Below are 27,235 nucleotides of genomic sequence, written 5' to 3' on the forward strand. Positions count from 1 at the left end.
ATAAAAGTGACATTTCTTTTTCAGCTTGAAGAGTTCTACAAAAATCTCTTTGTTAAGAGTTATTGCCCTTGAAATGTGAAAAATTACAATTTTTGCAGTTTTCAGCCAATATCTTGAAAATTATCTATAGGAAAAAACTTTCAATTGATAAAATGAACCTTATGATATGACCTACAAAAGTCTCTGTTGTTTTGAAGTTGTCAGACAACTCCTTGGAAGAATTATTCCCCTTGAAATGCAAAAAAAGATGTTTTTGTCAGTTTTTAGTCAGTATCATAAAAACTATACTCTTTGCTCATAATAAACAGCATCAAAACCATATTTCCATAATAAAACACAATTGAAAGAGCTCAGCAAGGAGTTTGTTTTTGTTCCTGCTGATAAAGCTGCAAATAATATATATTATTGTTCTTTGTCTTAAATTTTATATTGAAATCTACACAAAGAAATTACAAATTCACTAACAATCCAACTTATTAAATTTTCAGAAAGTTAAATTGTGAACACACACAAACTTGTTGCTACCTCTTTACAAGCTTGGCCTCGTAGCATGGAAGTACCTACAATGAACCAATCACCTTATAAATATAAATTCATTTCTTCTTTAAGTAATTGCTCTACAACTAGACTTTCTTTTTTACTTACTAATGCACTCAATACCATAAAAAATCTTATTATAAATTTTTGTAACAAAATTTATGAAAATAGTTGAATTTACTATTTTTGGAGTGTTAAAGACTCGCTTGAAGTGCTGGATAAATTACATGCCCATTGTGGGATCTTTCGAATCTGTTAATCTTTTCAACATTTTAAATTTTAAACTTTATACACCACACCTCCAGATAATCTCATAAAACAAAAATTCACTTATCTTATCAAATAGTCATTTAATAAATTGGCATGTGAATATTTTTTTTCAAATTCTTTCAGATCATATTTTAGAATGAAAAACATAAAAAACATAAAAACAAAAAAACATAAAAACTACGGTAATTGGACTTCTTTTGATACGCTCACAACACTCAATTTCTGATATACAACATTTTTGTATGCTTTTGGGAAACTGCTTACCATTAAGTTATTGGAATTCCTATAGGGACCAATTGTGTACCACTTATTGCAGACCTCTTTCTGTACTGTTTCAAATCATGATTTATGGGTAGACCTTTCTAACAACATTTGATAGAAAAAATTAATGACACCTTTAGATATTTGGATGATATTTTGGCTATAAACAAGGATGACTTCAAGATTTGTACTAAAGATATATATCCTATAGAACTGTCTTTGTATAAAGCAAATATCGATGATAAAGAATGTCCGTTTGTTGATCTTAGTATTCATATCGATCATGGTAAACTTAACACTAAAGTTTACGAAAAAATGGATGATTTTTCATTCCCTATTGTCAACTATCCGATTTTAGATGATTGAGTCCCCCTGTCACCATCATATGGTGTTTACATATCACAACTGGTTTGATTTGCTCGTATTTGTAACTATGTTTGTGATTTTATCGAATGGAATCTTTATATAATCAAGAAATTTCTGCATTAAGGTTTTCTATATTGCAAGCTCATAAAAACATTCACAAAATTTTTCAACCGATACAAGGAATTCACTCTCAAATACAGATGTACTTGCAAAGGATTAATACATGCAGGTGTCTCTCACCTTTGTTTTACAGTAATATTCTACACAAAGCATGGAAAGCTCAATTGTCACCCAATAAGTTAACTAAACTGTTGAATAGGCTCATTCCTAAGGGATATAGTATGATATTGTTGTCAAATCGTTAAGGATAGCATATTTTGCTATTAACATTGATTCACTCATAGGGTCTATCTATAGAAATTAAAACACTATATTTTAAAGCAGTTTTTGGCATGACATTGTTTGTGCCCTTGTTATATTACTGATGATGTACCATGATTCTTAACCCTGCTTAGTAAGAATTGGGATTGATTTTACAAATGATGGGGACATAACTTTTTGTAGATTAAGACTGGCTTGGGGCTGCCAATGCTTATAGTCCTTAGTCAGTACATTTGTGAACTATATATTCAGTTTCTTTATTACTGTTGTAACAGGGGACTTAGTCCTTTTTGAACAATTTTGGTTGTCTTTAATTGTGCAATATTTTTTCCACAGTGGCCAGATTTTAAAGGGGAAGGGTTGTGATCACGCCAAAGTACTTTAGCCCCACCACATTTTTTTGTGCCTGTCCCAGGTCAGGAATTTCTGGTCTCTGTATGTCTTTTTTTTGTTTTCACCTTTTGTTTATTTTTAATGTTACTAGAATAAATAGGGGCAACTCTTTCACTGTATCTGTGTATAATAATGTTTTGCGGCCAGGTGCATCCTGCCATGTAGTGTGAAGATTTCTTTTCATTCATTGAAGACCAATGGGTGGCCTTTGGCTGCCATTTTCATCCCAGTGGGGTTGTTGTCTCTTTGACATATACACCATACCTTTTCTCCTTATAAAGATAAAAAAAAAACTTTTTAATTGATGAAACGATCCAAAGGTTAAAGCCTACAAAAATCTTTTGAGTCGAGGTCGTCTGATGACTTCTTGTTAGAATTATTGCCCTTGAAATGTGGAAAAATGACATTTTTGCATTTTTCAACCATTTAAAAAAAAAAAAAAACTATAACAAATAGAAAAAACTTTCTATGATTGAAATGATCCTTATAATAACATACAAAATGCTCTTCAGATTAAAGTTGATTGGAGTTATTGCCCTTAAAAGGCAAAAGATTGCAGTTTTCAGCCCTTCATCTTGTAAACTACCGGTATAATAGATAGAAAAAAAAACTCCATTGATGAAATGACTTTATGATAAGGCCTACAAAAGTTCATTGGGTGGAAAAGTTGTTGGATGACCCCTTGTTAGTGTTATTGCTCTTGAAAGGCAAAAATGGCCAATTTTTGACCAATTTCTTATAAACTATGGTAAATCAAAAAAGAACTTTTATTGGAAAGTAATTCCATTGACAAATCCTGTTAAGGTTACATTTTGTAAATTCTGAATACTAAAGTCCCCTTATTTCTAAAATGTCAAGTTTATTCAGTGTTATTTACAACAATAATAAACAAAAATAAACAACATTTATACTCTGAACTATACATGCCAATTAAATTGGTTTGAATTAACAACGATCCAACTAAGAAAAGTTGACATCTAACCTGTTTTCAGTACATGGTTTGTACATATCCATTTCTCTGATAGTCGAGTTGTTTTCAAATGAAGGTCAAACTGGTCAAAGAAAATGGTCAAAGGAATCATCAAAAGGAAAGTACGTATAACAAATGGCAATATCAGGGTAATAGGTTCTGGCTTAGTACATGCATTTATTGTGGATTAAACCAGGTTTTATTGCACAAAACATCTCGCTTGTTAAATGCATATTTAAGCCATTTGATGTTCAGCTGGGAAGGAAAATCCTATGAAATTATACCAATTGAAAGAGCTGTCTGCACATTTCATGTGGAAACAGATCCAAAAAGATAAAAAATTGGCAGTGATTCTTATACACTAAAGGTTTCTAGGCTATTATTTGCTCTTTTTAACCAAATTACACATTATGAACATTCAGGAAATAACACATGGCACATAATTTTAATTTCCCATACAGTTTTTTTTTTTTAACTCTACTAAGTTATCAGCATTTGGCCATTCGATCATGTGACTTGCGTTTCCATGGAAGAGTGTCTTTAAGGTCAAATGGTAAAAAGTGAAACTATACTGACTGCGTCGGAAAAATGAACTAAAACTTGCAGCTAGGTTGCAAACAAATTGTGTTAACAGATTTTTAGTACGGTTTGTGCCTCGTGACATTTCAAGCAGATGATAAATAAAATTAGAACCTTACTTAGACGGTGGCATGCTGATTTTGATAATGTAATTTTTTTAGGAATAGTGTCAGTCTGCTGTCTGGTGTTATTGCAATCATTCTATTTGACTATTTGGCCATGGGTTAAGAATCTAGGATTGTATGTGATAATAGAGCTGTAGGTTTTCATAGACTTTAATTCCTTATTAAACCTTATTGATGAAATCATATTCTAAGACTTTGGCGTTTGTATTAATGTCTCTGGAACTAGGTGTCCAGAAACTAAGCACTATTACAGAATACTTTGGTGTCTTTGTGACAATTTGTAGCATTTGAGCTGAGATCGAAATAATTGTAGCTAGATGCTACAGACAGGGTTTATTTTAACAATTGTGGTTCTAGTTTGAGTGATTTGACAGACAGTTTCAGCCATGAGTTCCCTAAATTGAATTTCGACTTGAAAATTAAGAAACTGGAAAAGGTCAACGTAGTTTGAAGTTAAATTATGCAGGACGTCAAAGAGTTTTGTGCCCATTCATCTCGTTGTTCCTTGTGGAACAGACAACAAACCTTGATAAAAGGCACGCTTCATTTGTGTGTGTGTGTGATATTTATAAATATAAATTGAATGTCATATGATGAATCGAAATCAAAGAGTTCAGTGTTACATTTGACAACAACAAGCTTGTGATTAGTTAGTTTGAAGTTGATCCTTGTTGAGCTGAGATCGAAATAATCCCTAAGTTTTAACTTTTTAGCAATTTGACGGATTATTTTAGGCATAAATATTCACACAATCGATATGAATTAATTCAGTACATGAGTACTTTGATTATTTATTATGATATGGCCTACTAAAAGCCCAGTGGGTTGTCAAAGCTGTAGGACAACTCCTTGTTTGAGTCATTGCCTTTGAAGGGTTAAAATTAAACCAGATGAGCAATTCAGGCTCCTGGGAGCCACTTGTTTGGCATTTCTTTTTGCCATTTATTGGTTTGTCATTATTCCAGAATCTACTTCTCTGAAACTTAAGATACTGTATTTACCAAACCTTGTAAAACAAGGGTTTTAGGATATTAATTGTGCACATAACTATCATAAGGATTTTTGATCTGTTGACAAACATGGCTGCCATTACTAAAAATAGACAGTAGGGGTCAAACAGCATTTTTTATGCAAATTTTACAAAAAAAAAAAAACATTTGATTTAGTCTTACTTGGGTTAAAATATTCAACATGATGTAAACTAACCATGGATAAATTTTCATGAAAATCGTCAACCCTTATTGGAGTTTATTGTTCTTTTTTATGTTACCTTTTGTTGTTTTGCTGTTTATATTTTTAGATTAACTCTTCTGGAACCTTAAGTGCCAATGTCTTATAACTGTATAGGGATGTTGACCTGAGTGATCTTTACAATTTTTGTGTTGTTCAAATGGCTCAGAGGGTAGCAGGAATGATTTAGGTATAGGGGGCCTCTCTTTAATTGATGATAAACTTTATTCTAAAGAATTTCAATTCTCTAGGTTAGCAATTCAGGCTCTTTAGAGTCTTTTGCTATTTGGATACTGATACAGTCCATGAACTGATCCGAGCAAGAATTTGATGTATTGATGACTGCTGACTGATTGATTGCTGACAAATCAATCACCGATGACTGGTGACCAATCTGATTGCAGTTTTGTTATGTAAAATTATGGATGATGTTAAAATAATAGATATATAAAATAAAAATATTGATTGATGTTTAAATCCACTGCATCATCTTAAAATGTGTAAAATGACAAATAAAACAACAGAATCTGTAAAAATATATTGACCACTCTGTGGTCACGTAATGCGATCACCGGTTTAATGGATCAGTTTGACAGATTGATGACTGATCAGAAACTGATTCATAATCAATGGCCGATACCAATTTTTGTTGCAAGGACTACTTCAGGTACTGTATGTTGGGTTAAGATATATATCAGTATAAAAAAATTGAGGGTTGCAGGGACAGAGAATATTTAGACAAATGTAAAGGTAAGCCACAACTTGAAGTTTATGATGCATGGAAGAAACCAAGATGGTTTACTTAGAGTGAAGTTTAAATTCAAGGGATTTAATAGACTTACTGGTATTGCAAGTTTTAAAATTGTGTATCAGTCAAAAGGTTATAGTATACTGTTAACAAAGTGTTTGTCTACTTTTTTTTGGTGTTTTGCTATTTTAACTTTAATTCAGCTAGTAAACCCTTATCAAATGGTCTTGGTGTTAATGATTTTGGTGAATAACTTCTAATTGTTTTTTTCATGTATGACAAATTTTTGACTTAGCTCTTGATTTGATAATTATAAAAACATTTTTAGTGTTGATGGAGAACCAAAAGTCAGATCCGTTGAATTTCAACTCAGTATGATTTAAGGTTCAAAGCACTGATTGATATATGATCTTTTAGTCGTTTGCAACTAGCTGACACATGCACCACAGTCTCATAAAAATTTTTGTGAACACAGTAAGCTCTATGGTCTTCTTTACTTGTATGAATGAAAATTGAAAGGTAAAGAATAAGATTTAAAGATTGTATCTATTTTTATTATAACTATGTCATGTTTGTATCCTGATAGATGTCCATCCATTTTAGATGTTCCAAGTGTCCCAGAAAAAGCTTTAAAGCATATATCATTATGTTTTCATTGCAGTAGATTCTTAAGACTCTGTTTTATCATTGTTTTACCACAGACTGGCAATTTATGCCATTAATTAAAATAAGGCAAGATAAACATCCAGCTTGTGGTAAAACAATAATATAATGGAGTTTTCATGATTTACATGTATAGTAAATTCTAATAAGACTAATTTCTTCTTTAGGACACAACCTATGTGTTGTACAACCTATGTGTTACACAACCTATGTGTTACACAACCTATGTGTTGTACAACCTATGTGTTGCACAACCTATGTGTTGCACAAAAATTTGACCATTGTGGGGTAAATTAAATTCTTCCTGGCTGTGGTTTAAAGACCTTTGACTCACATCATTTTAGAATGGCCATTTAAATATGATATATTACATAAATACTGTGAAAGTATGGGTATTATTTTTCATGAGGTACCAATTTTTGTGGTAAACCATGAGATTTGGTGCCCAGTGAAAGGGAAATTTCTTATTTGTTTGTGTGATAGCATTGTCAAATTCACAAATTCAATAATTTAGGAAAGATCATTTTCCCCTAAATCACGAAAGTAAGAACCCACAAATAAAAATACTTTCACAGTATCTTAATTTCTTAACCTTCTGTGGTGAAAAAAAAAAACAACAAAAAACAGTTGCATATAAATTTGATATTTTTTTTTAATTTTAATTTTCAGGAATAAATACTAATATCTATTCAATTAGTTATTTTTTTCTATTTATGTTTTTCTTTATGGCTATTGCATATAATTTAAGGAAATGGGTTATTAGGTTCCATAATGATTATCATGTTCTATTTCAGAGCCAAACTCTCCTGAGTGTCCAGACCTTCGAAACAGCTATAATTCTCCAAACATCACTGTGAATTGGACAAAACCAGATGGTAATATTACTGGGTACATTGTGACCTTTAATGGAGAAGAAAAATATGTACGTGTAGAATCAATTAATATACCAGATGTTAAGCCTGGAAGGAACTACTCGCTAGAATTACAGTCTTGCTTTACACTCAAAAATGGAACTGTTCTGAACAGTACATCAGTGAATTGTACAATCAGGATAGAATCAGAAAGTATGTTAATTTAGTTATTATGGCTAACCTTGTAAAAGTGATCATGCAATTTATTTGTCTGTCTGTTCATCCACATTTGATTTTTAGCTCACCTGGCTGAAGGCCATTTGAGCTATTGCCGGCATTTGGCATCCGTTGTTGTTGTCATCCGTCGTTGTCGTTGACAATTTTTCAAAATCTTCTCCTCTGAAACTACTTGACCAATTGGAACCAAACTTGGTATGAATGTTCCTTGGGGTATCCTGCATAGAACTGATGTGGGGATTTTTGATCTGTCAAAAAACATGGCTGCCATTACTAAAAATAGAACCTAGCGGTCAGACAATAGTTTTTTACATACATCTCCAAAACTGTTAGGTTTAGCTAAATTCTGACATGGGTAAAAGTGTTCAACATGATGAGATCTATCTGTTGTCAAATTTTCCTTTTAATCCATTAGCCATTTTGGAGTTATTGCCCTTTTTCAATGTTTTTTTTCTATTTTTAATGTTATTTCTTTCAAAAATCTTCTCCACTGATACTACTTCACCAATTGGAACCAAACTTTGTATGAATGTTTTTTAGGGTGTCTTGCATAGAACTGATGTGGGGATTTTTGATCCGTCAAAAAAACATGGCTGCCGTTACTAAAAATAGAACATAGGGGTCAGACAGTAGTTTTTCACATATTTTATCTGTAAAACAGTTAGGTTTAGCCCAATTCTTTCAGTTGCTGAAATGATCCTTATTGTAAGGCCTAAAAATGTCTCCAGGAATAAAAGTTGTCAGACAACTCCTTGTAAGAGTTATGTTATTAATTTAAAGTTGATTTTTACACCTTGAAATTTAGGTCCATTGGTAAAACCTCGCATTTTGACTATAAACAAAAAATGAAAATATCCGATGAAAACATGAAAGATAAACATAAAATGTGTGGTTTTATGTTAATGTAGGTTTTCCAAATTGTTTGGTAGCAATGATTAATAAGAAGCTGTTGGCATAATACATGTACATTGTATATATTTTACTCTGCATTTTTACTTAGATTAATCCTAACACGAGTTTTGTTAGGACTTAACAAATTTAACAAGTGTGTAACACGTGATTGCTATGTGGTTTTGTGGATAGTTGTTGAAACTAAAATAATGAAGAATTTGCCATTTTGAATTCATCGATTTTGAAGTAATTATATGTTCACAACCCAGTATATAGGACAGTTTTCCTTTTCTGCAATCTATTTCTCCTTTTTTTGGTTTCTTATTGACCCATGGCCAGTAATGGCAAAATTTTGGTTATGAATCTTTTAGAATTAATTATTCAGTACTTTGACTGAGGTATTTTCACTTCTCAAGACCTTTTTATAAGGTGTCATTTACATTGACAACTGCAACTTTATTTTAATACCTTAATGGTTGAGATCAATTATGATAATAATTATATGATAATAAATATGTTTGGGTATACTCAAACTCTAAATATTAACATGTGATATGTTAGTGAGTTATAGATTTTACCAACTTTTTCAGTTATTTTCTATACTTCTGGAGCAACTGATATCTGATAGCTCTTTTGAACAGGATATTTTACAGATGTATATCCCATCATTTTACATTATGTCAGTAATATTTTTGTGACATTGTTCCATTAAATGAGACCAAACATAATATGTTAATTAACAAATTCACTTTCTGATTTTTAGTGGCTGGAGGATATATTATTTTTCATTTGATATTAGAATCAGACAATCTAATTTGAGAAACAAAGTATAAACCATAACTTCCATCAGTTTTTGCATTCACTAAATCAACTGGTACAGTTAGACTGAGGTTTCAATTATTTGATTTCTTATTTAATCCAGAAAGTTGAATCCAACAAGTTGATGGATTCTATTTTAAATTTTCAACCATCAAGTACTTCAGGATGAAATAAAGTTACTGTTGAAATTTATTTCATGCTCCATCAAGAGAGGTCTACAGTAAGATCTCTTGCAGTCAGATCTAGATTATTTGTAATTATACTGATTTTCATTATCTTAACCTAGAATTTGGTAATTTGCATGAATTATATTATACATATTTACATATGCAATTGTAGGATCAATAGTGAAAAAAATTCAAATTTCAATTTACTATTAAATAGTTTGTGCCTTTTTTTGCAGTAATATTTTGTATTATACATATATCACTTAAGTTATGATTATTCTATGTATATTTCAGTTGTTCTGATAAAACTAGATATGGGTAGACATTAATACCATATAAATCTTTCAAAGAGTTTTTATATCTCATTTTATAAATGCCAAAGTTTGAGTGTGTGAGTGGTCATTTCTGAGCACTCTGTATTTTGACATTACAAAAATCTTATTTTTGAATAAGTTGGAAGTGTTGATTTTAGTAGAAATATATCTATCTCATTTTAGCCTTTCTAGTGTGTTTATTTTTATATGTTATATGTGTAGAAGCAGCTTCAATGAATATAAGTCTGTACAGTATTTGTATAGAACAATCATATGAATGAAACTGCTGTAGGTGTTTAACTAGAGTCTCAAGTTTGAAAATTGTTTCTGGCATTTATTGTTACTTTCGATTCAGCATTTATAAGAATCTTACAACCAGAATACTATAATGGGATCTTGTGTCTCATATTCATGGCATTTTGAGATGTTAACTATGCAGTATATTCACTTCATTTTATTTGCTTGATGTCTGTGGATTTAAAGTCATTTTAGTTTCAATCTGTTCTACCTAACTCTGGCTGCATTTTTGTGCAGCATTACTTTTTGCTAGTTTCTATTTAGTAAATAGTTATCACCACTTTGATTATGATGTATAAAATAAACTAAGGTTTCTTTTCTAGCCTTCAATTATCAAAGTGGTATTTGTGTTTTCCTATTTCTGCAAAGATGAAAACACATTTGATTGCAAGGAAAATGGAACTATGACTTTAATTCTAACTGTATCCACATGAATATTTGCTTCTTGGTTTGTTGCTTCAGTTACATTTTGTTTTATTATAAATGTAATTCATACTGTATGTATCATATACTTCTTTAATCCATTGTGTAGTGGAGAATAAGATATGAAGACAGTTGAACTATTTTTTGTCTTCAGAAGTCACCCTAAATAAAATGATTGTGGTTGGAGACTGTTATATAGTGATTTGAGGTATAGTCACTGCTTATTGTAAAATTTATAAAATCTTTATGGTTTGATTGATATATCGTAGATTATTAACAGTATCTGACCCTTTTTTGTATTTGATGGTACATGTATATGTTTATAAACATGTGTAATTGTTACCAAACACCATTAGTACTGATCATACTGTTTCATCAATTTGTATTTTACACACACACACACACACACACACACACACACACACACACACACACACACACACACACACACACACACACACACATGTGCCATGTTGTCAAACAAGCAATACAACAGGTTGATTAGTTAAAATGTGTTACTTTATGAGCTCAGAAACAATTTTATGCTGGGTCACCTGTTTAAATTACTGAGAAAATAATTTAAGATTTTCTATTTTGATTTTATCAGTATTGTACTAAACTTTATTTGGTGTAAAGCAGCAAAGTTATCTATATGGTATTCTTGCCACGGTCTTTGCACTCATTACATAAATTCTCAAACAATAAATAAGGTTATATGTTCAACATCCTTAATAATATTAATTTAAAATTTTTACATTTGAGTATATATGGATCTTACGATTATAACGTTGCATTGTATACTTATACATTGTAATCTTTTATTTTGTGACATTTTTCTGAGAAGGTTCCTTATTGGTCAGTAAAAGGTTTATTTACTGGCAGCAAACTCATTTTATGTAATACTTTGTTCCAACTCTTTGAACATGCTATATTATACCCTTCTTTAACGAAGGCGAATGTAAGATAATGTTCCCTCATCCAAGCATATCTTAGAGATGTGAAGGATGAGGGGCATTATCATAATGAGCCTGAGGATCAAGAAGGGTATAATATACCCTCCTCATGTATTTGTCATATTTATTGTGACTGTCTGGTATCTTGCAATGCCATTGCTACTAATATCAGTACACTGTATATTTAAATATCTATTAAGTTGTTTCTTCTTGTTACATTAATTCCCACCCTGTCTTTGCACTGTTGGAACAAACTCTCTTTAATAAGTTAAGATAACATGTGGAACAGGTCTTATATACGGGCCTAAGGTCACTGTCATAGTATATGATTTTGACCTCTTTAAACGAGACTGATATAGCTTGTCTTGCGACACAGCTCAATTAATATGCTATATTATACCCTTCTTGAGCCTCAGGCTCATTATGATAATGCCCCTCATCCTTCACATCTCTACGATATGCTTGGATGAGGGAGCAATAATTCTCCATCACATATTGCCATTGTGCACCTCCTAGTCTGCTTGTCTATTGGGCTTTATGGTACAAAACATAGGCTTTGTCATTGATGACTTGAAAGAGTAATCAAGGGAACCAAGGCTATAGCGGTAATCAAAACAATGTAATCCAGGGACAAAGACCAGACATGGAAAACAGACATACACAACAAAGAACATTAAGTAACTAAAATCATACATACAAAGTAACAAAAGCAAATGAGCAACTCAGTCTCCAATAAAAACTGGGAGCATGGACCAGGTGCACCGGTAGGGTAAGCATCCTCTGCTTTTCTAGAAACACCCGCCAAGTTGCTCATAAAAAGTCAAGTCCGGGGTAGACAAACAAGGAAAGGAAAACTATGACCCATTGAATAAATCAGTTTTCATGGTGCAGATGGATACACCATAATGATCCACGAGTTCATGATGACGACCATAAAACTTCTGTAGTGATGACTTCAATCTTGTAGCAACATAACCCTGTTCCAGAAGCCTATTTGTTAGAGTTCTAGCGTGATACAAAAAGTCTGCATAGTTTCAGCAAGCTCTGGCATAACGTATGAGTTGTGATATGAACACTCCATATGCAGATGCCGAAGGAATGTTGCCACAGATGAAAGGAAAGTTGACAATACTGAATGAAAAGTCATCACGTTTATCGTACAGTTTGGTCAATAGTTTTCCTTTACCATCGACTTCTAAGTGTAGGTCAAGATATGAGGCTGAAGGCAGGGTACCACCTTCCCAATCCACAACTCTAAGAATTGTTGATTGGAATTTGATAACACTTTCAAACATCCTCTCTTTCAATAAGATAATTTACACTTTATGTAGGAAGCATTTGTAATGGTATTTCAGATTTGTTTTTAGTATAAATGTGATGTTTAATTTATAGCTTTTATCAAATTACAAGATTTAGTTATTATATAAGCAATCATGGCATGAAATTATACATTTGACAGCTTATCCTTGTACTGCAGTGTTGGTTAGTCATTATGTATGGAAAGTCTATGCCTTCTGCAAATATTCTTAAACTGAAAAAAAATAAGAGTATTCATTTTCGAGACTTCAGGGTATTTTTCATAGAAAACATGATTCACAAAAAGTTATTCATGTGAACACCTACTCTCATCGATTTACATTGGCTTCCAGTGAACTACCGCTGCCAATATTAGATCACTCCACGGTAGTGCTCCTGTATATTTGCAAGAACTAGTAAGTGCATACCAGCCGGTCTGTTCTTTACGATCTGTGAACAGTTGTACCATCAAACCACCACGTGTTCAAACCAAGACCTAACTGCTGCAACCGAATGAGAAATGCGCCATTACTACTATGTTTTAAGTGGAATGTCAAAACTGATCTTTTTAGATTTGCATATGACTGTTAACTGTTTTAGGTTTGACTGACTATTTATTGACAATTTGATTCTTATGTTTTAATCTGATATTCAATAGATACTCTATATTTTTGAATATCTATATTTTTTTAAATAAATGATATTAATTCTTTTATATAGATTTACTTTTTGCGTACATTTCCTAGCTGTTTTGATAAACATTCTATGCATTTTAGACAGCAATTTTATGTAATGCTAATTATTATTTTTTTCCTTGTTTTTAATTTCATATAAAATATCTTAGTACAACTAGTGTATTTTCTAAAATTTTAATTTTTATTATGATTTTTATTATTTTAAAATTGGTTTATTGAAACATTTAATTTCTACTCAATTTATTTTAATGAAACTTTACATATTATTTTACATACTTTATATTTATATATCTTGTACTTGTAATTTATTATTATTAATGTTATACATAAGCCTATTTTAATATTATATACAGTGTGTATATGTGTGTGTGTGTGTGTGTTGGTGTGTGTTTTTTGTGCGTGTATGTGTACGCACATGCATGTTGTGTGATAGCAGTTAGTGGGTAACACGTACATGTGTTCGTGAGTATGTAATATTAAGCACTTAGTGTAATATTTAATTTTGTTAGATAAGCACTGTATAAAAACTTTGTAAAAATAATAATAGTAGTTCATTTGCGGAATTGGTGGTTAGGGGAATCTATAAGTAGGGGAATCTATAGGTAAGTTTTGCTATCAGTGTTTCTAGTTTACATTGTACAACCCAATCACTATACTAAATATTATATAACCTATTTTTTTTTTTAATCAGAGTTCTACAAGTGATTCATTAAGAAGCTCATTCATTAAGAATATGTTGTATGGGTTAAGCAGACAGAGGTCACATGACCGCTTTGATTGGCTGCTTTGAAAATTAAAGTTATGAGATTGTAAATTCAGAAAACTTTTTTACATTGTCAAGAAAATGACAAAAGTAATGACATAACTTCTTATTCCAACTAATTTAATGCAAAAAAAGATTTAGTCAAATCCCATTTCAATCTGCCTTATATAGTAGATCCACAAACCCAAAAATCTTCCTATATTTGGAGAAAAACAGTTACAGTGGCCTTAGGTGTACAGTTTAGAAAACCCCACCAAACAGTATCAATTCAAAGTAACTAATGGTGCATCAGAGAAAAGCGGGTTTTAGGGTTACTCCCCTTTTTTGCTGGAAATTTTGTTTCTATTAAACAAAATTTAGACAAAATGATAGCTTGCTGCCCCGTCATTTTTATGAAGTTCATGTTTAGACCCACTTTTCTTAATTTGTTGATCCCCCCTCTGTATCACAATGCTTCCTTTGAACTCTTTTTCAACTGAAAATAGAATATCATTTTCCCAGCTATTTATTTAGTTGAAATTTGTAGGTAGGCAATTGCTTAGATGCATGGAACATTTTTGTTGCAGTAATAAAGTTCCATTGAGGCCAAACTTGTTCAAAATTAAAGGATTATGAGTAGAAATATACACAATATTATCATTTTTAAAATCTTGCAGTATATTTTGTTTGGAAGATATTTGCATTGCAGTCATTAATGTGGTGCACATTTTTGATTGCACTTCACCCCTTTGACCATTAAGAATTCAATTAGTATACTATAAACATTACTCAGGCTTATACATATATACATGTAGTATGCTTCAATTATTTCATCTACATAATATCATAAAAACAAATGGATATCATTATGTAGTTATTTCTTTCTTAGGATTAACATCATTTCTGGTTGGTTTTACAAGGTAACTTTTAGTGCTATTTATAACACTATACTTCAAAAATAATCATGGATCACATTAAATAAAAGATTTTGAAGAACTGTCTATTCTAAGTGTCGAATTGATTCAATATCATCAAGCCGTCAATATTTTATATATACAGCCTTAGGGCTCCATAGTCTCCTGTCTTTCATAGAATCAAGTTAACACATAAGCACATCAGGAAGTCCCTTATTTCGTCATACTAGTTTTTGTTGAATATCTGCATAAATGGCTTTTGCTGCATCAAATTATTTCCTCTTTAATGTCCTATACAGAGTTTGATATCCTTCAATGACAGGATTTTTCTATGTATAATCACTCATAATAGTATTTTTTTGGTAAATTGTTATAACATAAGGGAGCAACTATAATTATTATTATCTATAAGCTTGAGTTTAAGTGCATTAACAATTTTGTTATGGATATTCAATCAGAAATATAGTCACTAACATAATATTTAGTTTTTATACTATTGCTCCATAAGAGGAGGTAATCTGTTATACTCTTGTTTATCAGCCTATCCACCAGTCTGTCAGTCACAATGTTCTTCAGCTGCCATAGCCTCTTTAAGTTTTGACAGAAACCACAGATAGGTTTTCCTTATTGTTGTGTTTTAAGAGGGGTGTAGGGGTGACAATAGTAGCATTGACTCAGATTTCTTGTCTTTATATTACTCAGAACAGAAAATTGTGTCCACAGATAATAAAACTTACAAAATCTTTGGAAAACTATATTTCAATGGGTTAAATTTAGAAACAATTTAACGTGGTCAGACAGTGGCTCATCCAGAAAATATGAAGTGAGGGGACAACAGGCCTGAAGGGAGGGGCAATCCAGGAATTTTAACTTTACTATAGGAGACTAGGGGAGGGAGTCCTGTCTTCCAGGCCCCCACTAGGATCTCCCTTATACAATGTAATTAAAAAGAAAATAGAAATAAAATAAGTATGATTTTTGCAATGCTTTCTTTGTTTATTACAGCACCAGAAGAACCAAATAATGTCACAGCTATCACTAAGACATCAACCAATATAACTCTTCAGATAGTACCTACAGATAACCCCAATGGTGTTATAGAAAAGTACTATTTCCAATTGTTCAGAAGATACTACATTGATGAAGAATTTACCAATGTAGAAAACAAAACCTTGAATGTCACTGTAAACAATAAATATACCCTTTTTCCACTGACAGAAGGTGGGTAATAAAGATGTAATGATGCTTTTGTGCTTTATAATAAAGAATTTGGGTAAAATATTGTTTTAAAAGCTCTTAATAGATGCAAATTTTTGGTCGTTCCCTCCGCGGGACTCGAACTCGTACCGCTGTGACATCTATGGCACAAAGTCCAGCACCCTAGACCACTCGGCCAGCTAGGCTATATAAAAATATAGCTTTCGCTGGCTGGATCGTTCCTCCTCATTCTTCCTGGACTTTGTGGAGGCAGTGTTGCCATAGATGTCACAGCAGTACGAGGTCGAGTCCCGCGGAGGGAACATGCAGCAGGGTCAGTTCAGTTTTCACAAAAATGGAAAATTTTGCCATTTATATTTAAGTTTGTCATATTAGATGCCTGTAGTGGGACAAGTGAAAAATACCTGATCTCTAAGTTGTTTGATCTGTGACAAAAAAACAAAAAAAATGACAAAAAATCAATTGTGTATAGTTTTCAGTGTAAGAGAAATGTGTTATACACAGAAACAGTATAAAATATTCATTTTTGCAGGGGCTTATTACTACATACTTGTCTTTACTGTGAATGATGGTTTTACAAGTAGTGAACACTTCAATGTATCGAATATCAGACTGGAAGAGGGTGGTATGTACATGTATGACCAAAAAAAATAGAAAGAAATACAATTTTGCATGTATAATTCCATTTTATATAGAAATGCTACACTGTGATTGGTAGTGACAGAAGTGATACATTTAGTACACACACACAGAGTGACTTATTAAAGGCCAATATTCCGTTCCAAGGCATATAAGCCATTGCCCCCCCCCCCCCCACCCTCAGAGATAAGAATTTTTTCTCTCTAAAGGTATTTATCCATTGCAAATATCCTTTAATAACAGGATTTTTTATGGATAATCACTCATAACAGTATTTTCTTGGTAAATCGAGCAACTATATCTAAAAGCTTGAGTTTAAGTGCAATAAATATTTTGTTATGGGTATTCAATCAGAAATATAGTCACTAACCTAATATAATCTAGTTGAAGAAATGTTCATTCTCTGTGCATGTCAATGAAATCATAACCTAATTTACCAAAATGGTATGGAAAATCTTGTATTTGTCCTTGATTTTGATGGTGCAAATAGTCAAATTACACTTTCAAAAAGGTGTTTTTTTTATACCATGTTTCACCCACTGCCTGATTCTTACAGAGGCTGAAACTTAAATGTGGGACACAATTTTAAGTTAAAGTATATACTCTTTTTGTCCATTGAAACTGATTATGACTTTGTAAATTATTTTATCGAGAAATATCTTATTAGAAATATTATTGTGATACATCTTATATTAAAGTGCTTTATTTATTTTGACAGTTCCTGGCGAAATAGTCAATAAAAGCTACATATCATTTAATGAAAGTGTTGAAGTTCATTGGAATAGACCAAAAGTACCTGGGGGAGATGTTATTGGTTACAGGTTACAGATAACTCACATCAACGGGAGTTGTGATGAATATACAAAGGGAAATGTAAGTCCTTATCAGGCATGCTGAGTGCAATAGATTTTTGTGTCCATAAGTCAATTTGTTTGTCTGTTACACTTTTACAACTGCTCAAACTAGACATATATGACATAAAGGACGCAAGAATTGTCACCAATTTTAGATATTAGACTCCAACTCAATGAATGGGTTTTATATTGGAATCACCTTGTCTGTCTGCCATTCAGTATGCCTAGCTGAAATTCACTATAATTATTATGGCTGTAAATGAATGTACTCATTATAAATTTGGTGAGTTTCTTTATATTGAAATGGCATACATTGTAAGTGATTTTGTTTCCTGTTTTGTGAGAAGATGCCATTTTTCATTGTATGGAATTATAGAGAGAATTAATTGGTCACAAACATTTTGGCTCCCAATGAGTGGAGTGATTTCAATTTAGAGTCGTACCTCATTAAATTGAAGTTGAAGGGACCATGCAAAAATGTTCAAGTTATCCGAGGTTCGAGTAATCTGAGGTCGAGGATAAACTAGAAATACTAGTAGTTTGGTCCATGATTGTTTCTGTATTTATATCATTTGTTGTACTTGTACAAAAATGTACTTCACTTTACACGGTACTTCGTAATGTTATGCGTTTCATATCGAAGATATTTTTTTGTATGTTGTATATCATGTTTGAAATACTGAACGGCACCGAGTGTTTCAGTGAAATTTCCTTTTTATTTTTTCTATATCAAAAACTTCATAGTTCATATAAACATGCTGCTTTCTTTGATTCACAATCAGGAGTATTGTCAAACCATGTGCTCTTCAATATAATTACGATAAAATTTCAAATTCACTAGCGAAATGAACATACCCTTTCTATCATCTGTTTGATGTGTCATTAAATAGTCAGATACCATTACAATTCAACTGTATTTTTTTTTTTTTAAATTCAAAATATCAAAATATCCGATACCACTGTTAGTGTAATTTCCAATGTGTTATTAATAAAATTTGTTTCTTTTGACAGCACGTGCAATTTTAAATTAATTAAATAAACAAATCAAACCATAAAGAGTGTCAACACATTAATTTTAAAAGCCACGCTAATTGTTGTTAAAACACACATCCATCATGGTTTGTAATAAAGCAATCAGTTTTCCGACTAATTAGTTGCCTTTGACACATCAGGGTTAATTAACATCAAAGTCCGATCGAGGGGACTGCTTGATTACCTTGAGTTATCCGAGGTTTTGATTTATCCAAGTTCGAGTCATCCGAGGTAAAATTGTATTGGAGTAAAGGGAATTTTGCTGGGACTTTGTAATTAGTTCGAGTTATCCGAGATTTCGACTAATCCGAGTTCGACATATCGAGGTTCGACTGTATATAGATGAAGCATACATTGTAAGCCATTTCTGTTGCTGTCAGTATAACTGTAAGAGTGATGGCATACTTTGCACAGCAATAGTCAATACATGCATGCAACTCCATTTTGGATATGGACCAATTCTCATATGATAAGTTTTGGCAAAATTGGCCTTGATGTGATTGATTTTGGCAGTATCCTAAACCAATTATTAAAAAAATTCTGCCAAGTTTCAAGAGTAAGTGCTTTCCTCTTTATTTTTTGCACTTCATTTCTACTGTTGCATCTTAAATATTCTGTAGTATAATCTTATTGCAGGTTTTCAGCATTGATAAATTGAAATCAAAACATCCTCATTACTCTTGTCACAATATTCCATATCAATATAGATTTAACAGGTTATTAAAATATCATATGAAATACTGTCCTAATAATTTGATAGCCTGAGCTAAATATCTACATACCATGAACCAAAACCTATAAATTAGAATCTTTATATTCAAATTTTAATGGATGCAATAGAGGACTGAGCAAGAAAATAGACCAAACAAAAGGGAGCAGAAATTAGCACTTTTTCTGTGTGGGTTAAATGCATTGAGATCCATGGTTGAAAATGATTATGAAAGGTCATTGTACTGTATATATAACCATCACCAATTTTTAAAGGTTCTGACATTGCAGAGACATTTTTCACAAAGCATATGAAATGTCTGGCTCAGCATGTTGGAGCAGTACTAAGCAGGGTCTGTACAATTGATAAAATAATATCATTCTAAAATAAATGAAATATCTGTCAATGGGCCATGAATGTAACAATCAAACAATTAATCAGTTCATGGTTTTGCCACAATGCCATTGAAACCCTATTTGAAAACCTATTTTGTTGAATATTTTTTGTTTTCGTCTTTGTCTAATGTTAAGGTAAAAAACAGGTGAGCAATTCAGGCTCTAGTTTCTATTTTATTTTATTTAATTTATAGATCACAAATAATGAAAACTGTACCAATATCCAAAAGATCCCAGATGTTGCCAAGAACAAAAAACAATTAAATCAGTTGGTTAAGTTTTTGGAACCTTACCAAAATTACACTGTGGCTGTGTGGGCTTATACTTCAATTGGACAAGGAAAGAAATATACATTCACTGTCATGACTTCAGTTGCAGGTAGGTTGAGTGACTCAGATTTTCCTGTTAAATTTGAAACTTTTAAAATTACATATGCAATTCATTCCTACAGTAATCTTATCATGACAGCAAAATAATGGCAGATTTTATAAACATACTGCACTAGCATCTTGACTATTCTGATTACACCTGTTGGTTCCTGTGACCCTAATCCTGTTTGATTAATTTGCTCTTTACTATTCTGATGACATCCATCGGTTCCTGTGACCCTAATCCTGTGTGATTAATTTGATGAGCTGAGGGTGTGCTGCTCCATAGCAAATCTTTATGCATCACCTCTTTTTTTTGAAAAAAAAAGATTATATTGAATGATCTATGTTGTCAATTTTGTTTGTCTTTTTGAGTACTCTAAGGTGACTATATAATTTCAGGTTCCTCCTGCCATATTGACCATCCAGACTTTTATGAGACATTTTATATGATACCTTCTTGGTAATGCAATGGCTATATATAATTATGTAACATACTTTAAAGGGAAAGACCCCCTTTGAATTAATTTAGGCTCTTATGAAAAGTCATACCCATGCAAACAAAAATTAGTAAATTTTAATGAGGAAAAATGCACTTTTGTAAAATGCACAAAGCTATGCAAAATTAGAAATCTTTGAAATCTATGTGGATAGCCAAATATCTTGCAGAACTGTTCTATCTGAAAGAAGATCCGAAGAAGGCCGACTTTATTGCTTTTTACCAATAGCTTCTGATTAGCTCGTGACATCACTATGTCGGTGTGGTACTGATACAAGTACTGCATATTTATATGTAAGCGAAGAATATTCTGTAAATATTTCTACAATCCTGTTTTTCTAACCACCAAAACATGCTGTCTTGTCAAGCTTACGATTGCACAAACGATAAAAAGTTTTTTGACCTGCAACACGAATACTCTTTGCAAGTAGCCATTAGATTTTCCTCAGACATAATAGTCTTCTGGCAGCTAATCCAGTTATTTGTCATTGGCCCTTGTGGGTCCTTATTTGTAAAAAATTTAAAAAAATTATATGGTTTGATCTGATTTTGAATGTATTGAATCATTGTTTATAAAGTTCAAGTTTTGTCCAAGTGGAAGGATTTTTTGGATAAGTTGCACATGTGGCTCCAGACCTGTGTATCTTAATCAAATATTTAGTTTTCTTGAACTTTGGTACATGTTGTATTGACTTAACTTGACATTTTATGATATGTTTTCACTTAATCCTGTTGGACAAGTTTTTTTGATACTTTTGTTACTAGTCTAGATGTCTAGTGATTATCAGTTGCTTTTGAATTTTGAACTGGCTTACAGAGACATCAAGTACTCTTTTCAGGTAGGAATGGGTTGTTGTCTTTTGTCTGATTTGTTAAGGTGTTTGTATTCTGTAGAGGTAAGTCTGAATTTGACAGAATTTTTTTATTGCTTGAAGGTTGTATTTTCCCACCACTGTCCCAGTTTAGAGGGAGGAGGGCTGAGTACTCACAAACATGTTTAACCCCACCACAAACTTTATGTGCCTGTCCCAAGCCAGGAACATGTAGCCCAGTGATTGTCATTGTTTTGTATGTACATTGTTATTCATTTTATGTTTTTGTATAGATTAGGTCAATTTTCGCCTTTTATGTATAGTTTCTCATCATTTATTTTGAGGCCTTTTACAGCTTGCTTTATGGTATATGTTTTGCCCATCATTGAAGACCATGTGATAACCTGTCATAGTTTAATTATTTGTTACTTGGCATTTGGTGGATGACTATCTCATTGGCAATCATACAACAACTCCTATTTAACGTATATTGAAGAAGACAATGTTTCTTTGAACTCAATCTGTTCTGGTAAATGAATATTTTTGGCTGAGAACCGGTATGATCACATATTTCTGATCTGATAGCATATTTAGCATTTTTTGTTACTATTTAAAATTTGTTTTAAGCTTACAGAATTATTATTTTGGTGGAAGAAATTATCTTTGATTATAAGTCCTGAATTATTAGGTGCTGAATTTTAATCACCCAAATCCAGTAGCGAAGGCGCATAAAGCTTACGGCAGAGTTTTGGTGGAGTTGATTCCTACATTTAATATGTTTCAGATATGAAATTTGATTTTCCCCAAGTCAGCGTATTTTTGTTAAAGTTTTAATTCTCTTCAATTGTGACTATTTTTAACTGATTTGACTATACTTTTGATAAATGTAGCTGATGAGACTTTAGGTCCGAAACGTGTCCTGTGTGACTTAATTTTGATAACTTCTGGCATATCCTTGATATCTCTATTTTATTTGGTCTTTGCCCTATGGGTAGTGAATCTGGATTATTCCTTTGTATTTTTTTACTATAGTAAATTTACCGACTTTGAATCCATATTTTATGACAATTAAATAATGGCCGGTCATTTATTTTAGATCAATGATAGAAAATGGTACATACCTAGAAGGGAAGGAGAAATTGCCTACACTTTCCCAGCTAGTCTTTATGATAAGCATTTTGATATTGTTGTCTCGGTCATATCTTCTCTCGATATATCACCAATATCAGAGTAAGATGGGCCATTTCTTCTCAGGCTTTTGATAGAGGACTGGCTTGATGAACAACTATCACTGTGACTTGACGGACTTGGCATTGATTTGTCTGAAATTTCAGTGGATGCCACTTCTGGCTCTGTAGCTTGATCATCTGAATGGACATTGTTACCTACTTGTATTATCTAGAATAGCTATTTGTTTACAGAAAAAGGAATCTATCTTTTGACAAGACGGCTGCTTTCTTCATTTTCAAATTTTTGTGGAAGTATAACTTTGTAACGTTTAAAATCAAAACAAGTTAGGAAGAGCATTGTGATAAATCCGGAAATATTTCAATCGGTAGCACCTCATTTCAAATGACCACAGATTCAATATACAATAGACCCGCCATATGAACATTCATACTTCAGTTTTTTTCTCTTGGCTATAAAAAAAATAAGACCACCACCCCAACTCATAGGAAAATTTTGTGCACGCAGATGCACAATGGTAGCCACGCCACTGATATCTGATTCAGAATTATAATTGTTTGTTTCACAGCACCTTACAAGCCTGGCATTGCTTGTAGATTTGATATAAACAGCACATACGTTGCTGTATGCTGGTCTAAACCATTACAATACACTGGGCCTACTACCTACACAGTATTTACACATGACGTAATATTGAATAAGAATGCAAACAGAACTTGCCGAGCAAAAGGTAGGTAATAGTATATTCAATGAAAGCTAACTTTTTAATTCCTATTCAATAATTTTTAGCATGGTGAATGTAATAAGTTTGGTAAGTTTCATCAGAGAATCTTTCTTTTATGAATCAATCAGAAATTTGTTTAGATTTAGATTTGCAGGAACTCACTCTTTAGGTCTACGAAATAGGTAATCAAAAAGAGTAGGGGAAATCCTTAGCTCCACATTGCTTGTCATCTTTTATTTCAAATCATAATTGATATTGAAATGGGATGTAATATTCTACAATATAGTTTTGATCCCTAAATGAAGAAACTTACTGAATTTTTTGTACATTTTAATGACACTTTTTCAGTTGCATCAATTAGGAATAAGTCAGGGATCTATATATTCTAAGGTCATGCATGACTCCATTTTCATGAAACTTATTTTATAACTTGCACATGTTCTTCTAGAAAGAACATCTTTAAGCTAGATTCTTTATTCTCAGTTTCCGCTGTATAGATGACGTATTATTGCTAAACAATTCTAGTTTCGGGGATTTGATACATCATATCTACCCGAAAGAACTTGAGATAAAGGATACTACGGACACTGTGAAGTCGGCCTCTTATCTTGACCTACACTTAGAGATCGATGGTAAAGGAAAACTATTGATCAAACTTTACGACAAACATGATGACTTTTCATTCAGAATTGTCAACTTTCCTTTCATCTGTGGTAACATCCCTTCAGCACCTGCCTATGGAGTTTTCATATCACAACTCATACCTTATGCCAGAGCTTGCCGTAACTACACAGACTTTTTGTATGGCACTAGACTTCTTATAATTATGCTTCTGGAACAGGGTTATGTTGATACAAGATTGAAGTCATCACTACAGAAGTTTTATGGTTGTCATCATGAACTTGTGGATCGTTACCGTGTATCCATCTGCACCATGAGAACATATATGTTAAACATGTTACAGTTTTCCTTTCCTCTTTCATCTACCCTGGACTTGACTTTTTATGAGGAACTCGGCCAGTGTTTCTAGAAAAGCAGAGGAGGCTTACCCTTCCGGTACACCTGGTCCATATTCCCAGTTTTTAATGGAGTCTGAGTTGCTCATTTACTTTTGTTACTTTGTATGTATTATTTTGGTTACTTTATGTTCTTTGTTGTTTTTATTTTCCATGTCTGGTCTTTGTCCCAGGATTACATTCTTTTAATTTCTGCTAGAATATTGATTCCCTTGATTACTCTTTCTTGATCAGATTGTTCTCCTTCCTTTATATTTGCTTTTCTGTCAGGATGACTTTTGGGATTCCTTGATGGTCTACAGTCCTACCACAACACTTGTTACTCCCGTAGTGGTATTAATTCAATGTGGATCCTGAAAAATTCGGAAGATCTTTTGGAGACAATCAGTTCAAGACTATAATCTGAATATAATAGCATTAAAACCTATGATTTTTCAACACTGTATACTTCTATTCCCCATACTCAGTTAAAATCCCGACTTAAAAACATTATACATCATTGTTTTTCCAAAAAAGATGGTACACCTAGATACAAATATGTAGTTCTTGGTAGAGATTCCTCATACTTTGTAAGAAATAATTCCAAATCATCTTCCAAATATACAGAGGAAGATGTTTACAAAATGCTGGAATTTTTAATCGACAACATATTTGTCCAGTGTGGTGGACATGTTTTTCAACAAACGGTTGGCATTCCAATGGGAACAAATTGTGCTCCTTTACTTGCTGACCTATTCCTTCACTCTTATGAGGCTGACTTTATAGCTGATCTGATCAGAAAAAAAGAATATCATTTGGCTAGATCCTTCAATCTCAGTTTCCGCTATATAGATGACATATCATCTTTAAAAATCCTAATTTTGGGGATTTGATACATCGCATCTACCCAAAAGAACTTGAGATAAAGGATACTACAGACACTGTGAAGTCAGCCTCATATCTTGACCTACACTTAGAAATCGATGGTAAAGGATAACTATTGACCAAATTTTACGACAAACGTGATAACTTTTCATTCAGAATTGTTAACTTTCCTTTCATCTGTGGCAACATCCCTTCGGCTCCTGCGTATGGAGTGTTCATATCACAACTCATACATTATGCCAGAGCTTGCCGAATCTACGCAGACTTTTTGTATCGCGCTAGAACTCTAACAAATAGGCTTCTGGAACAGGGTTATGTTGCTACAAGATTGAAGTCATCACTACAGAAGTTTTATGGTTGTCATCATGAACTCGTGGATCGTTACCGTGTATCCATCAGCACCATGAAAACTGATGTATTCAACAGGTCATAGTTTTCCTTTCCTCGTTTGTCTACCCCGGACTTGACTTTTTATGAGCAACTCGGCGGGTGTTTCTAGAAAAGCAGAGGATGCTTACCCTACCGGTGCACCTGGTCCGTGCTCCCAGTTTTTAGTGGAGTCCGAGTTGCTCATTTACTTTTGTTACTTTGTATGTATGATTTTAGTTACTTTATGTTCTTTGTTGTGTATGTCTGTTTTTCATGTCTGGTATTTGTCCCTGGATTACATTCTTTTGATTATCACTATAACCTAGGTTTCCTTAATTACTCTCTCAGTCATATCATTGTTTGTTATATTGAAGTGGATCAACTGTTCGTATTTAAAGATTAGTACTATGGACACATATAATGAATTATCAATAATTACAGGATTTGATCAGACAAATTGCAAAGTAGAGAATTTGCGTCCATTCTGGAAGTACAAGTTTAGAGTGACTGCTGAAACAGATGCTGGTACAAATGAGTCTGACTCCTCTGAAGAAGTTTTAACTGAACCTTCCAGTAAGATTAAATATTGTTAATTTTGTCAGGTGTCTTCAAGGCTTGAGCATTCAATTCAGAGAAAGTTTATGCATATAATTTGATTTTTATACTCTTATCTTCTGAAGTTCACTGAGGTAGTATATGGTATACTTGCTATACATCTATAAATTTGTCTTTCTTCAAAGACACTAAGAAATGATTTGAGAGATTTTAACACAATTTTAGTCTTGATTGATATGTACTCAATATCTTTTTTTAGAAATTGTGTGGAATATGTAGATTAAGTGTAAAACATGTCTGCCATTGCATCTTTTTTTTTAATCACATTCAGTCAAGTCACTAATTTCTACATATTTCTCAAAAACTGTAAGAGATCCTGGAAAATTAAAGTGACCATTGTCATTCCTCTTGAAGAGTTCTACTAGACTCTCCATTGGTTGGAAGTTGCTTTACAACTCCTTATTGGGGTTATTGCCCACAGAAGGTAAAAAGTTTTTATATATGACAGCTAAAATTTCATTTGTATAAAGGTGTCATGCTATTATAATATCCGGAGAATAACTTGACTGTTTGGTTTTATGAAATTATACTTCAAGCCACAATACCATAAAAATAAAACCTGGGATTAATTTTGGGGGTTGTGATTTAAACCCTTTGGGAATTAAGGACCATAACCAGGCCAGAAATAAGCATTTGAATTAGATTGGAGGCTTTATTGCAATTACCTTGTCTATCCATCTGCCTGTCTGTCTGTTACACTTTCCATAACAGATTCCTCAGGTTCTATTAAAGGGAATGCCTATGGGTAGAAATAAATATTCAATAAACAAAATGTCCTTATAGCAAGGCCTACTGAACTTCCCTAGAGTTC

At 32.5% G+C, this 27,235-nt stretch overlaps 1 protein-coding gene across 3 annotated transcripts in view; it reads left to right on the top strand.

The window, feature by feature from the left end:
• LOC148613516 (tyrosine-protein phosphatase 10D-like) overlaps positions 1-27,235 on the top strand; it is an 82,402-nt gene that overhangs the window by 21,539 nt on the left and 33,628 nt on the right. For all 3 annotated transcript variants that reach the window (XM_088586856.1, XM_088586855.1, XM_088586857.1), the window contains 7 exons: positions 7,318-7,587; positions 16,128-16,343; positions 16,873-16,965; positions 17,698-17,852; positions 20,164-20,347; positions 23,405-23,566; positions 26,251-26,382. In XM_088586856.1, the coding sequence (XP_088442982.1) occupies positions 7,318-7,587; positions 16,128-16,343; positions 16,873-16,965; positions 17,698-17,852; positions 20,164-20,347; positions 23,405-23,566; positions 26,251-26,382 (1,212 nt within the window). The remainder of the gene's footprint in view (positions 1-7,317; positions 7,588-16,127; positions 16,344-16,872; positions 16,966-17,697; positions 17,853-20,163; positions 20,348-23,404; positions 23,567-26,250; positions 26,383-27,235) is intronic.

This window comes from Perna viridis, chromosome 6 (assembly GCF_037379345.1).
Source record: "Perna viridis isolate PV_CMFRI_1.1 ecotype Kerala chromosome 6, ASM3737934v1, whole genome shotgun sequence".
Lineage (NCBI taxonomy): Eukaryota > Metazoa > Mollusca > Bivalvia > Mytilida > Mytilidae > Perna > Perna viridis.